Here is a 12409-nt window from a genome sequence, read left to right as displayed (position 1 = left end):
TACTATTAATAATTTGTCTTGCACAGCCATTATTATATGATATTTGTATGTGTAGATAAGACTTAAGAGGGACGACTTTATGTGGGCCATTTTTTTTCCTCTAAAAGAATCTTTAAGAGGAATTAGAAATTGCAAACAAAGTTGGTATTAGTAAATGTCACCATTCGAAATCACGCAAAACATGGCTTTTCTCACACTCTAGATAACCCATACTATGTATGCTTTGGGTTTGTCTACTTCTTTATGTAGCTTCCATGTCATGATCAGTGGCGGAGCCACACCCATTGAAGGGTGTTCATATGAATACCCTTCGTCGAAAAAAAATATCGAATGTCTATGTTAAATATACAATTTTGTGGATATATACTAGTAATGAACAACCTTGACATAGAAACGAAGGATAGCCTAGCGGCTAAGGGTGTGCAAACTATCGCTTACACATCCCCTGTCCTAAAATATGAACACCCTTCGTCGGAATCCTGACTCCGCCCCTGGTCATGATCAATCATCAATACTTACGTAGAAAAATATATTTATCTATTCAGTTTATATGTCATATATATTTTTTAGTTAGTTTCATAATGAATTAAACACTTCTAAATTTAAAAATAGTATATTTAACTTTACTTCGCCTCAATAAGAAGTTTTTAGGCATAATACATAAACCAACCCTCAAACTTGGCCTCAGTTGACAAGTATGCTCTTCAACTTTGGGTGTGCACAAGTAGGCACCTCAACTTGTATGAAATTGAACACGTAAACACAAATGCTGGCGTGACCACATAAATTTGGAGGTATCTAGATGATCATTTTGTAAGTTGGAGTGTTCAACTAACAAAGTGAAGACAAGTTGAAGTGCCTACTTGTGCACATTCAAAGTTGGAGGGTATACTTGCTAGCTGAAGCCAAATTTGAGGGTCTGTTCATATATTATGTCAAGTTTTTATGATCACACAATTGTGACAGTTTAAAACTACGTCGCAAAAATGTTATTACATGTTGAAGACATATAATTTTGTGCCTATATATTTAAACTATTTAAACAAGACATATGCTCTAGCTTTGAGATTGAGAACTAAACAACACACGCACACATAGAGGTCAGCCGTGTGAATGCCTTTTGCGTTCTCTCTTCTTCGGCGCCTCATTTTAGGCTTCCCTAATTTCTTACCTTTTTTATCGACCTAATAATATCAATCTATTGTGGGTAACTAATATTTTTTAACACACATTCGATGTTTACATTAGATTATCTTAGTCTATCATAATTATTTACAAGAAATAAGGCAAAAATGTGCATGAATTAGTTATGGTTAAATATTTATGGGCGGTTGGAACGACTTCTTTTGATAAAGAAGTTGAACAAGTCATCATTTTCTATTAGAAAGACAGAAAAGCTATATCATTTTTTCCCAATGTATTTTCTAATGCTTGAAGGCCTCGCAGGTATGAAGTGATTTAGATTTTTTTTTTTCATTCGATGGGTAACCGTTCATGGTAATATAGCTGCTTCTTTCGGCCATATCCTAATTAAGCTCTGCTTCTCCTGATCATCAAATCCCATCGACATGATTCTCTTTTCTCTACCCGCAATTAAACTTTGTTATTTTATTTTTCTTCTGTATTCTCGCTTTATGTATTTATTGAGTCGGTATAAACATAGTCTAATGTGACTATGTGAGTATATATTTTGTGAATAAATTAAAGAGCAATAGTAGCAACTAATCTTTTGATATCCTTAATTGGGAGTATTTTAGTCACGCAAGTGGCATGGCCCTTTCATTACGCCAAACCCAAAGTCATTACTCTCCATGGTCTGTTACTCTATCGCGTACTTGAGGTCGTCCTTAGCTATAAATAAATAAATTAAGGCACTACTATTTATCTATTTCGTACGTACTATTTCATCTAGAATTTTAATGTCTACTGCACATATAATTAAGAACGACTATGAAAATTAAATATATTGCTACTACTTTCTCCGAAGGTTTGTTGAATGTACAATCTGGCAACCAAAAGAATACATTACTAGCAAAGGTTTTATAAACGGAACGCAAATATAATTTAGTCAATTTGTTCAGACTTGAGATTGATAAAATTATTTTAGGCATGTTTCTTTCCGCTCAAACCCTTTTCCATTTAAATGCGATTAATGTTGAAGATAGTAACCAATGAGGGTAAGTAGTTAACCACTAAGCATATTTAGAAAAAAATTAAATAATTGCACATACTTGTTGGTTATGAAAATCAAAAGAATAGTGATTAACTTGGAACATACTAATTTTGGGGTAGGGTTTATTCTCCTATTAGACCTAACTCGTGAATTTTGTGAAAAATAGACTGTACACTTAATTATTTTGGATTATAATTCAAACAGTTAGAATACAAGCAAGTTAAGGCAAAAGCTTCGAGTTAAAAATTGGGAACAAAAATTTCTCAAATTTGGATAACATTGTTCAAGGAAATTGAGTGAAGGAATATCTTCAAACATTTTTAATGAAAAATCCGTTTTACATTCAATTTAAGAAAATCGATCATCAATCAAATACAATTTTCTTTTCTAGAGAAACCTTTCTCCAAAAAGAACTTTAAAAACTATTTGAAAGGGGTGTTTTAGGACTATCATAACGAAGGGCGAATAGAAGAAAAAAATTGACAAACATCTAGACCGTTAAGTTTTCAAAGAGAGTGTGCGTGTTATAATCTATGCAAATTCATTCCGAAGTGTTTTAGTGTGAGAGAAAAGAATTGAGTTTTACGAGACATATTCATATAAAAATTCTTATTTGTTTGATGACGGCTAATCCAAAAATTAAATTCGTCAAGTCCGTTTAACCAAAACGTACCATAGACCTGATGTGACATATCTCTAACATTTTGTGACTTTCTTAACGAAAAAAATACTGTATTTTCTCAGTGAATCCTCCAAAGCACTTTCCAAGTCTCAAAATGAACACTTTTTAAATTCAACGATCATGCTAACATGCGCCGACGCCGTGTACCGCACGCGTTATGAATGGTCAAATATCAAGCTGTGGAAAAGTCCAGCGGATAAAGTAAATTCCCCTTACGACTGAAAAAAGATAGAAAATGAAAACCCCACGTCGAAAATTATTTCTTCTTGTTGGGTTTTATACCCAAAAAAACATCACCTTTGAGCTTAGCTATATCCTCGTAATCCACGTACTAAAATACTCCCATTGTATCAATTTATTTGAACCTATTTTTGTTTTAGTTTGTGCTAAAATGAATGACCTATTTTCTAATTTGGAAATAAATTCACTTTATGAATGATTTATAGTCACACAAATTTTCAAGACTTATTTTGAACCACAAATTTTAAAAGTCTTTCCTCTTTCTTAAATATCGTGTCCAATCAAATGAGTCCATATAGATTGAAACGGAGGGAGCATGCCTTTTTCCCTTTGTCATTTTCTTTCTTAAGGCACCCTTTCTTTTTCTTCTTTCCACATGAGAAAAAAGAGTGTAAATTCCTCATAACTACCACCCTTATGACTTGTTTGTTTTTCTATCCAAATCTAAGAAAATAATTGACGTAAAGTTTTGCATTAGTAATAATTGCGTATCATCTTATGAAAGTATTTTCAAAATGAACGCTGAATAGCTTAATTACGTAAGTTAGGTTGTGAGATAGAAAATTGACTACCATATAAGAAGACACTTCGAAACATATCCAAGACCGTACATCTTGAAGGTGAATAACATAATAAAAGACCCAAATAGTAAACCAAGAACAATAATATGGCTGACTCTGAAATAGTGTTAAGAAAATGAATGTTGAATAGAAGATTAACTTTGAAACGAAAGATAGTGTTAAGCAAATTAATGTTGAATAGAAGACTAACTTTGAAACGAAAGATTAGCAAAAATTTATGTAACAAATTATATGTATGAAATATTCGTATCCAAAGTATCAGATTAGTGCGGCTATGAAACAAATGGGGATCATAAATTCATAATTATATCCTTTCCTCTATTTAAAAAAAGAAAGAAAAGAGAGATTAGGATATATACATTATTTATGATATTATATTATACTATTGCTACTAGTATGAGCCTGTTTGGATGAACTTATGTCTATAAACTGCAAACAGTTTATAAGCTAAAAAAAATAAGTTGAGGTAGTCTAACTTATTTTTTTTGGCTTATAAGCTGAAACAGCTTATAAGCTGTTTTAGATAAACTAAGTTAAATGGGCTCAATTAATTTTTTGAGCTTATTTTAAGCATAAAATGACTTTAAGCTGACCAGTCAAACACTCAAAAAAGCTGAAAACAGCTTATAAGCCCATCCAAACGGGCTCTATAAGTATTTTCTTTTCTTTGTTAATTAATTAATTCCTCGTTTGATTACTATGGGGTTCACTGTTCAGTTATTTATGTCTTGTAACACTGTAGTAGTACTATTATGTGAAAGCTAGCAAGCAATGTACGTTTTCTCATTTCTTTATCTATATTTAGTACCATTTCGTGCTAGCTTAGCTTTCCTTTTGTTTTCTTTTTAATTTCTTTAACTACAAAACTTGTCTGAGAAAGCTGCTACGGAATCAACCAAAATACATACATAGAGAAAGTGTGTGCACAGGATATAAGAGCATGCAACACTCTTTCCACTTTCAAGAAACAGTAATATTTGCAGACTATTTTTAAATTTTTTTAAAAGAAAGAGAGAAAAAGGGGTATTTTTTTTTTTTATGATGACCACTTTCATTGAAAGGTCGGTTTCTTTTGATGCAAAAAAAAGAAAAATTATAGCTAAGACCCCTCATGCTTTGATACGCGTGCTTTGATGGGGTTCATTCTTTTTTACTTATAATTTGCAAATTTGTTTTCTTTTTTTGAAAATATATTTGGTTTGATGGGGTTGTTATAGTAAGGCCCACTTAGATTTTTCAGACCCTTTTTGCAGGGTGGTGTTTGTTCTTTGGTTTTGGATTATTTGGGCATGTTCTCTGTCCAATTAGATTGTTTTCTTGTATATTAACTTAGATTCTCTTCCCTCAGCTTTGTTTCTTTAGTTTTATGGTGTCCTTTAGTATGTTTTCATTCCTCTGAAGAATCATAATGAGGAATGTTATGTCCTTTGGTGGGTTGGTAGTTATGTTAGTTTTTAGTTGTGTGAACTAAGAAAGATGTCATCTTGTTGACTACTGATTGGTGGGTAGTGGGATTATTCTTTTAAAGATGGGTTCTTTGGTTTTGTGTTTGGGGTTAATGTAAAGGAAATTTTAGAGGTTTTTTATGGGTTCTGTTGAAGAAAAGATCAAGCCTGGAAGTTTGGTTAGTGGAGCACATACTCTACTTGAAGAAATGAAATTATTGAAAGAAATGCAGGATCATACTGGTCAGTTTTTCCTTGTCAATTCTTGATTTTTTTCTTGTTCATTGCATAAATATGAAGGCTTTGGAGCAGTATACGGGCTAGGCTCAGACTAGGAAAAAGTTAAAAATTGAATCTTGAAATAAAAATTGTATTTTTTTTGTTCTCTTGTAAAAAGTAAAAACTGAATCTTTGAAATAAAGGATGGATTTTTTTGTTCTCTTGTAATGAAAACTGAATCTTGACGCAATATAGGAGCAAGGAAGCTAATAAATTCAGAGTTATGGCATGCTTGTGCTGGGCCACTTGTAACATTGCCTCAAGTTGGAAGTCTTGTGTATTACTTCCCACAGGGGCACAGCGAACAGGTTTAATCTTTTTCTTGTTATTGTTGTTTGGTACCACATTTTATTGGCATTTCTTTCGAAATTGTGCATTATCCGCTTGCACACTATTAGGCAAGAATATCTCCTTAATTCAAGAACTCAAAATTGTCAGTATTTGAAACTTTTTGGGATGTAAGAAGAAATCATTCTATTGTAGTTCTTCAAACAGCTTAACTGGTGTTTTCCGAGTGAAACAGAGAAAAAAATGTCCTTGATATGCAAGTCTTTTTTGAAAGTTTCCTACAGATATATGAGTTTGTTTATTATGTCCAAGAATCTCTCTCTAATCCTGCTGGTTCAAGCAAATGTTCTCAGGAGAACTGTTTTGTTCTGAGTTGCTTTTCTTTTGTAAATCTGTAGCTGTTGAATTTAAAGTTGAATAATCTGTAGTTATGGCTGAGAGTATTTTATGCTGATTTCTTAGTGAAGAATTTTCCTTTCTCTGTTTCAACATCTAAGACTTTTTTCTAAATTAGCAACTATGGATACCCTGAAAAAAGTTTTCCGGGTAGTTCTGTTTGTGTAGTTAGGAAAACCAAGAAAGATCAAGGCCTCCGTCTATTACAGAGTTCAAACCTATTAGGAACGTGCTTAAATATTTGTTATGAAAATTAGTTGCCAATAATCATTTCTTCTGTTCTTTCGCGGCTTGTGCTTCGACCAGTTAACATAATTAATACTATCTCTGAGAGCAGCTAATAAAAATCTAACTTGTTGAAACAGGTAGCAGTTTCCACAAATCGAACAGCAACTTCACAGATACCTAATTATCCAAATCTTGCTTCTCAGTTGTTGTGCCAAGTTCACAATGTCACCCTACATGTATGTGCTTTTAAGATATATGCCCTTAATATAAGAGTACTATCTGCAGTTGGTCTCATATCATACCGTGGTTTGCTTGTCCTGTCATTTATAGGCAGATAAAGAGACAGATGAAATCTATGCCCAAATGAGCCTCCAACCTGTGAATTCTGTAAGTTTACTAATCTAAAATTTATTACAGATGCAAATTTTTACAACTGAAAACTTATTGAAATTCTTTGCTCATACCTGTTCTTGATCAGGAGAAAGATGTCTTCCCCATTCCAGATTTTGGACTGAGGCCTAGTAAGCATCCAACTGAGTTCTTTTGCAAAACTTTGACTGCCAGTGATACAAGCACACATGGTGGATTCTCAGTTCCTAGGAGAGCAGCAGAAAAGCTGTTTCCACCCTTGGTGAGACTCATTTTTTGTTGAATGTGTTAAAACAGAAGAAAAAAAGACTTAAAAGTTGCCCTGGCTTTCTGTGTTGTATTTACTTGCTCTTTTAGGATTACTCAATGCAACCTCCAACTCAAGAGCTTGTTGTACGAGACTTGCATGATAATACTTGGACGTTCCGTCACATATACCGCGGTGAGCATGCTGAAATTGGATTTTACCAAATTCTATTCTGTAGTTGTTTGTGTTCATGATTCATTTGTCTGTCAGTTTAATGTTTTTTTCCACCTGTTTGTCTTTTTGTGTAGGGCAGCCAAAGCGACATCTTCTCACAACCGGATGGAGCATGTTTGTTGGAGCAAAACGCCTTAGAGCTGGTGATTCTGTTCTATTTATCAGGTATTGCAAAAAAAGTAATGGAAGTGCAGCTGCATGAATTATTCAATCTTGAGAAATATGTGCCAATGCTAATTATTCAAGCAAGAAAGTACCCGCTAGTTCGCTTACAGCTGATTGATATTTTGAATTTTACTTTTTTAGGGATGAGAAGTCGCAGTTATTATTGGGAGTGAGGCGTGCTAACCGTCAGCAAACTTCATTGCCGTCTTCAGTTCTGTCTGCTGATAGTATGCATATTGGAGTACTTGCTGCTGCTGCCCACGCTGCTGCTAATATAAGCACATTTACAATATTCTATAATCCCAGGTATGTCTAAAAAGCCAGCTTCCGTTTGACTTTTAGCTTAGCCACTTGCTTATATATTTGCTTATAACGAGGAACTTACTTTTCTACAGGGCATGTCCTTCAGAATTTGTTATTCCTTTGGCCAAATATAGAAAATCTGTTTATAACACACAACTATCAGTTGGTATGAGGTTTGGAATGATGTTTGAAACTGAGGAATCGGGTAAACGCAGGTAAGTTTGCTTCTGGATTCATGGGATCACATGGGAGAAATTAGATTCTTATAATCAATCTTCTTCTTCCATTCATTTGACTTTGAAGTCCTATTGTCCCCCTTTTCAGATATATGGGCACTATTAGTGGCATTAGTGACTTGGATCCACTGAGATGGCCTGGTTCCAAGTGGCGGTGTCTTCAGGTAATTAAATTTTTGCACTAATTACAGTGAGAAAATGACAAAAATGGTCCCTTATGTTTGAGAGTAGGTTCAAAATAGTCCCTTAAGTATGCATTGAATAGTTTTGGTCCTTTTAAGTTTGCCAAAAGTTTTAACACTTTTAGTCTTCATCAAATATATAACAATTTATGTTCATTAGACTCGACAGAAACAGTGGAAAAAAGATTAACCATAAACATCAAGAAAGTCCCGTCAAATCCTAAAAATGCAACACAAAAAATTGCAGTAGACACTAAAAAGGTATAAAAATAGCAGAAAATTGCACCTCAAGAAGGGGCACCAGACACTAGAAATAAAATACAAAAACTGTACCTCTAAATGTGAATACCCACTAATTTCCTCTTCTTTTTTTTTTCCCCTCATAGTTTCCTTCAAATCTGACAGACACTTTGGTCAATGTGAGCTAATTGGCCCTTCATGGTCTTGTATTAACAGGTAGAGTGGGATGAACCTGGATGTGGAGACAAGCAGAATAGAGTTAGTCCATGGGAAGTTGAGACACCAGAAAGTCTCTTCATATTTCCTTCCCTAACCGCAGGCCTCAAACGACCTTACCAGTCTACCTTTTTAGGTAAGTTGGTCCTTACTGCTTTCTGTCATTTGACTTATTCAGATTTCCTGACATTTTAACTTTCGATTAAAACAGGAGCACAAACTGAGTGGGACAGTTTGATGCACCGCCCCTTCATGCGTGTTCCTGAAAATGTATATGGCGATCTTCAAAGTTCCTCGATCTCAAACTTATGGTCAGAACAGCTAATGAAGATGCTTATAAGACCTCCTGGCGTTTCCGGTCTTCAATCTGTGGTCCCCACAATACAAGACGTTAAGGTTGCGCTACCTCAAGAAGCTCCGAATGTAATACAGGCAGCAGGAAACCCGAAGCGCGAGTTAAGTACTGTAGAAGATACATGTGCACAAAGTGAAACAAATTCTCAAGTCATCCTCAATCAACCTACTGTCGTCAACTCTATATCTTCACTACAAGCAACTATGCAGGAAAAGTCTCGACTACCACAAAAAGTAGGAACTGACACTGTAGGAGTAAGTTCTGAGCTAAAAAAAGAAACTAGTGCTTCATCAGATAAGTTAGATCAGTTTCAGTCCCTAGACAAAGTGCCTATAAAGCCCGCAAGTCCACATAATCCTTCAACTGATGCAACAGCTTCCCACCAGAACAGCTTATCTCAATTGCAAGCTAGTCCGTGGCTCGTCCAGGCACAGTTGGAGTCACAAATTCCATATAACTCTCAAATTGTGTCTGCTGGTTCCAATAATATCCTTCAATGCTCCAATAATAATGAGTGGAATCTGCCCACTTTGACGAAGCATGACCGTTCTTTGATGTTGCCTGATACTGTGGGTCCCGGACTAGCGTCAGTAGGTCAGGATTTGTGGGATCATCAGTTGAATGACGTGAAGTGCTTTTCCCAGACAAACCTTCAGGGTCCACTAGACATAACTAACATGCAGTTCCTACCTGATTCATATGGTTTTAAAGACTTATCAGAGGAGAGCCATAATCAAAGTGATATATATAGTTGTCTTAATTTTGATAGTAACAGTGGGAGCACAGTGATCGACAATTCTGTTTCGAGCACAGTATTAGACGAGTTCTGCACTTTGAAACATACTGATTTCCAGAATCCTTCAGATTTTCTATTAGGCAACATCAGTTCTAGTCAAGATGTTCAATCTCAGATTACATCAGCTAGCCTTGCAGAATCTCAGAATTTCTCTGTAGTACAAGATTTTGCTGACAACTCGGGTGGCGCATCATCAAGCAATGTAAATTTCGATGAATGCAATCTTTTGCAGAATAGCTCATGGCAGCAAGTCGCTCCACGTGTACGGACATACACAAAGGTAAGCACTTTATATGTTAGGTTATGTGGTTGCTAACTGCTGTAAATTGTTCTTACTAAATTTACTGTGTGTACAGATACAAAAGGCTGGATCTGTAGGCAGATCAATTGATGTCTCCGGTTTTAAAAATTACGATGAACTGCGGTCTGAAATTGAAAGAATGTTTGGACTTGAGGGATTGCTGAATGACTCACGAGGCTCAGGCTGGAAGCTGGTGTATGTGGATTTTGAGAATGATGTACTTCTTGTTGGTGATGATCCTTGGGAGTAAGTTCTCGCTTTTACAAAATATCTCTCATATTCGCTTGGAGGGGATGCAGCTCATACTATGTCCTCATTAGTTGATAGATATCCCTTTATTTCTCTGCCTCTTTAACATGCATTTTTCCACTGCACTTTCACTTGACATATTAACTACATAGATTAATAATTTTACGATGCATAATCCAGAAACAAACTTTCTTGATGTTCAACTAAAATCTTTGGAATGGTCTTGCAGGGAATTTGTTGGATGTGTTCGATGCATTAGAATTTTATCGCCTACAGAAGTCCAGCAGATGGGAGAGGAAGGGATGCAGCTATTGAACTCTGCCGGACTGCAGGGCATAAATGGCACATCAGAATTTCCAAACTGAGCTCAAAACAAGTGATCTATGAGTTCACAGTGATTGATCACTAAAATGCAAAGTAATGTTGTTGAGCAACTTAAGAAGACGATGATTTACTAGGTTTCTGTTATTAGCTTCTGCTTTTGCAGAGTTGGATTTGTAATTTGTGAGTGTTGACCCTGTAAGAAACAGCTTTAGCATATTGAACTTTGCCTTCCACATGTTGGAGTTGTTTTTAGCTGCATCTTGTTTGTCCTAAAATGCTGTTTCTTAATGAAGAAAGTTGCTTTGGAAATGAAGAACAAAACTAAAAGAGATTACTTATATACTAGGAATTCGCCAGAAAAGCTCCTTTTGAAATATTTCCTGTGATCACCAAAACCAAAAAATTCAAGGCCAAAGCTACAGCTTTTCCGCAGTCCAAAATATTTTAGTTACTCTTATCAATCTATGCAGATTAAATGACAAAAATAACACTCATTTTCAAATAGCCGCGCCCCTCCCACTAAAACGGGCTAGAATGCCTAATCTATGCAGGTGGTGCTCTAATCAAAGCATTGATCTTTACAAACCTTCATGTAGCATGCACCATTTGACCATTCTTGTGTATCTTCCTCTGTGTAAACATTCAAGAACTGGGATCTGAAATGGTGTGCTTCTGCTGGACATTCATGTGAGAAATTTCTTGATTTGCGGTCTCAGTTCATGAATAGCAAGATCAGTGGACCCTGTCCAGATGATTGTAAGACTGACCATAATCTGGTTTTACAAGGCTGTGAGCCTTTGCCAAGAACAAGGTGCTTTGCCAAGACTATTACAAAGGTTGGTTTACAATCTTTTCCTGATTCACTCTGGCAGGATATTAGGGAAAAAAGTTATAGTTGGAGTGGTCTTGCTTGTGAGAATTTAGCTTTGTTTGAATGCTAAGAAATTGAATAGACTCTGCTGGTTGTTTTGATATAATGAGTGGTTATGAGACTCTTCATAACTAGGCAAGAAAAAGTGCCAAGTAAGTCACAGTTTATTTTGCTAAAGATAAATCAAGGAAGTGAATTACTGGTCCAAGCCAGGCAGAAGACAAGAAAAAGACGATCATTTTCTATTAAAGAACAAAAAAAAAAAGAACATCTTTAGTTTTGCTGTCAACAAAATGTTGAGGGTGTCATTGCGCTATAGATTGATATCCAATAATTGTATTGATTCTTAATAAATTCAATCGCTTTCCATAAACTTGCAAAATAAATTATGATATTTAAAGAATCATTAACTAGTTGTGCCACGTTCATTCGTTTGTTTATTATACCATCGAAATAGTTTTTTAGTCATTTACAAACTTTTTCTAGTTTTATAACCATTTTACAAGACATCTTTATTTTTTACACATAAGAGATCTGAAAAAGTCATTTTCTTATATTCAAATTGTAAGAGGGCAAGAGATCTCATTTACTCATATCAAATTGTATAAGCTTAGGTTCACCTTTTTAATTTGACAAATAGGACAAACTCTCATTTAAGTCCACTTAACTTTTTACAATGAACATACCTATTTCTAGCGAACGACTGTGTAATGGTGAGCATTTACTCTGACCTATCAACAACAAATAACAACAACCCAGTGTAGAGCCACAACCTATCGATTCAAGAATTAAATTTGATAAGAGATCAATGTTGATAAGAGAGTAAAAGAGATTTAACTTAATGCAATGATATCATAAATAGTTTTTTGCACTATGAATATCGTTTTACTTGTTGTAATATGTCATTTACCGTAATTTATAAATTACCAAATCATGCTTGTTACAAAATAACATGTATGTACTAGTTTTTAAAGTGATCCGATAACGTAAAAAGTTTTTACATTAACCA

General features: G+C 34.9%; 1 protein-coding gene across 2 annotated transcripts; it reads left to right on the top strand.

Annotated features, from left to right (window-relative positions):
• The first annotated feature begins 4518 nt into the window (after nucleotides 1–4518).
• Nucleotides 4519–10764, top strand: LOC132628101 (auxin response factor 5). Of its 2 annotated transcripts, XM_060343815.1 has the most exons (14): nucleotides 4519–5364; nucleotides 5596–5708; nucleotides 6450–6548; nucleotides 6643–6699; nucleotides 6791–6943; nucleotides 7039–7123; nucleotides 7237–7327; nucleotides 7469–7633; nucleotides 7723–7845; nucleotides 7955–8030; nucleotides 8505–8640; nucleotides 8716–9935; nucleotides 10012–10202; nucleotides 10435–10764. In XM_060343815.1, the coding sequence occupies exons 1-14, from the start codon at nucleotides 5262–5264 to the stop codon at nucleotides 10568–10570; spliced, it is 2748 nt and encodes a 915-aa protein (XP_060199798.1). In that variant the 5' UTR covers nucleotides 4519–5261; the 3' UTR covers nucleotides 10571–10764. The 2 variants fall into 2 exon arrangements, with proteins under 2 accessions (XP_060199798.1, XP_060199799.1); XM_060343816.1 differs by lacking the exons at nucleotides 4519–5364; nucleotides 5596–5708; nucleotides 6450–6548 and having other exon boundaries at nucleotides 7242–7327.
• Nucleotides 10765–12409: the final 1645 nt, after the last annotated feature.

This window comes from Lycium barbarum, chromosome 2 (genome assembly GCF_019175385.1).
Source record: "Lycium barbarum isolate Lr01 chromosome 2, ASM1917538v2, whole genome shotgun sequence".
NCBI classification, from domain to species: Eukaryota; Viridiplantae; Streptophyta; class Magnoliopsida; order Solanales; family Solanaceae; genus Lycium; species Lycium barbarum.
This window is presented reverse-complemented; position numbering and strand designations above follow the sequence as displayed.

Coding starts and splice junctions, on each gene's coding strand:
- LOC132628101 (XM_060343815.1), top strand. CDS start 5,262: ATGGGTTCTGTTGAAGAAAAGATCAAGCCTGGAAGTTTGGTTAGTGGA. Junction 7,328..7,468: donor GATTCTGTTCTATTTATCAG/GTATTGCAAAAA, acceptor TTACTTTTTTAG/GGATGAGAAGTCGCAGTTAT. Junction 10,203..10,434: donor GTTGGTGATGATCCTTGGGA/GTAAGTTCTCGC, acceptor ATGGTCTTGCAG/GGAATTTGTTGGATGTGTTC.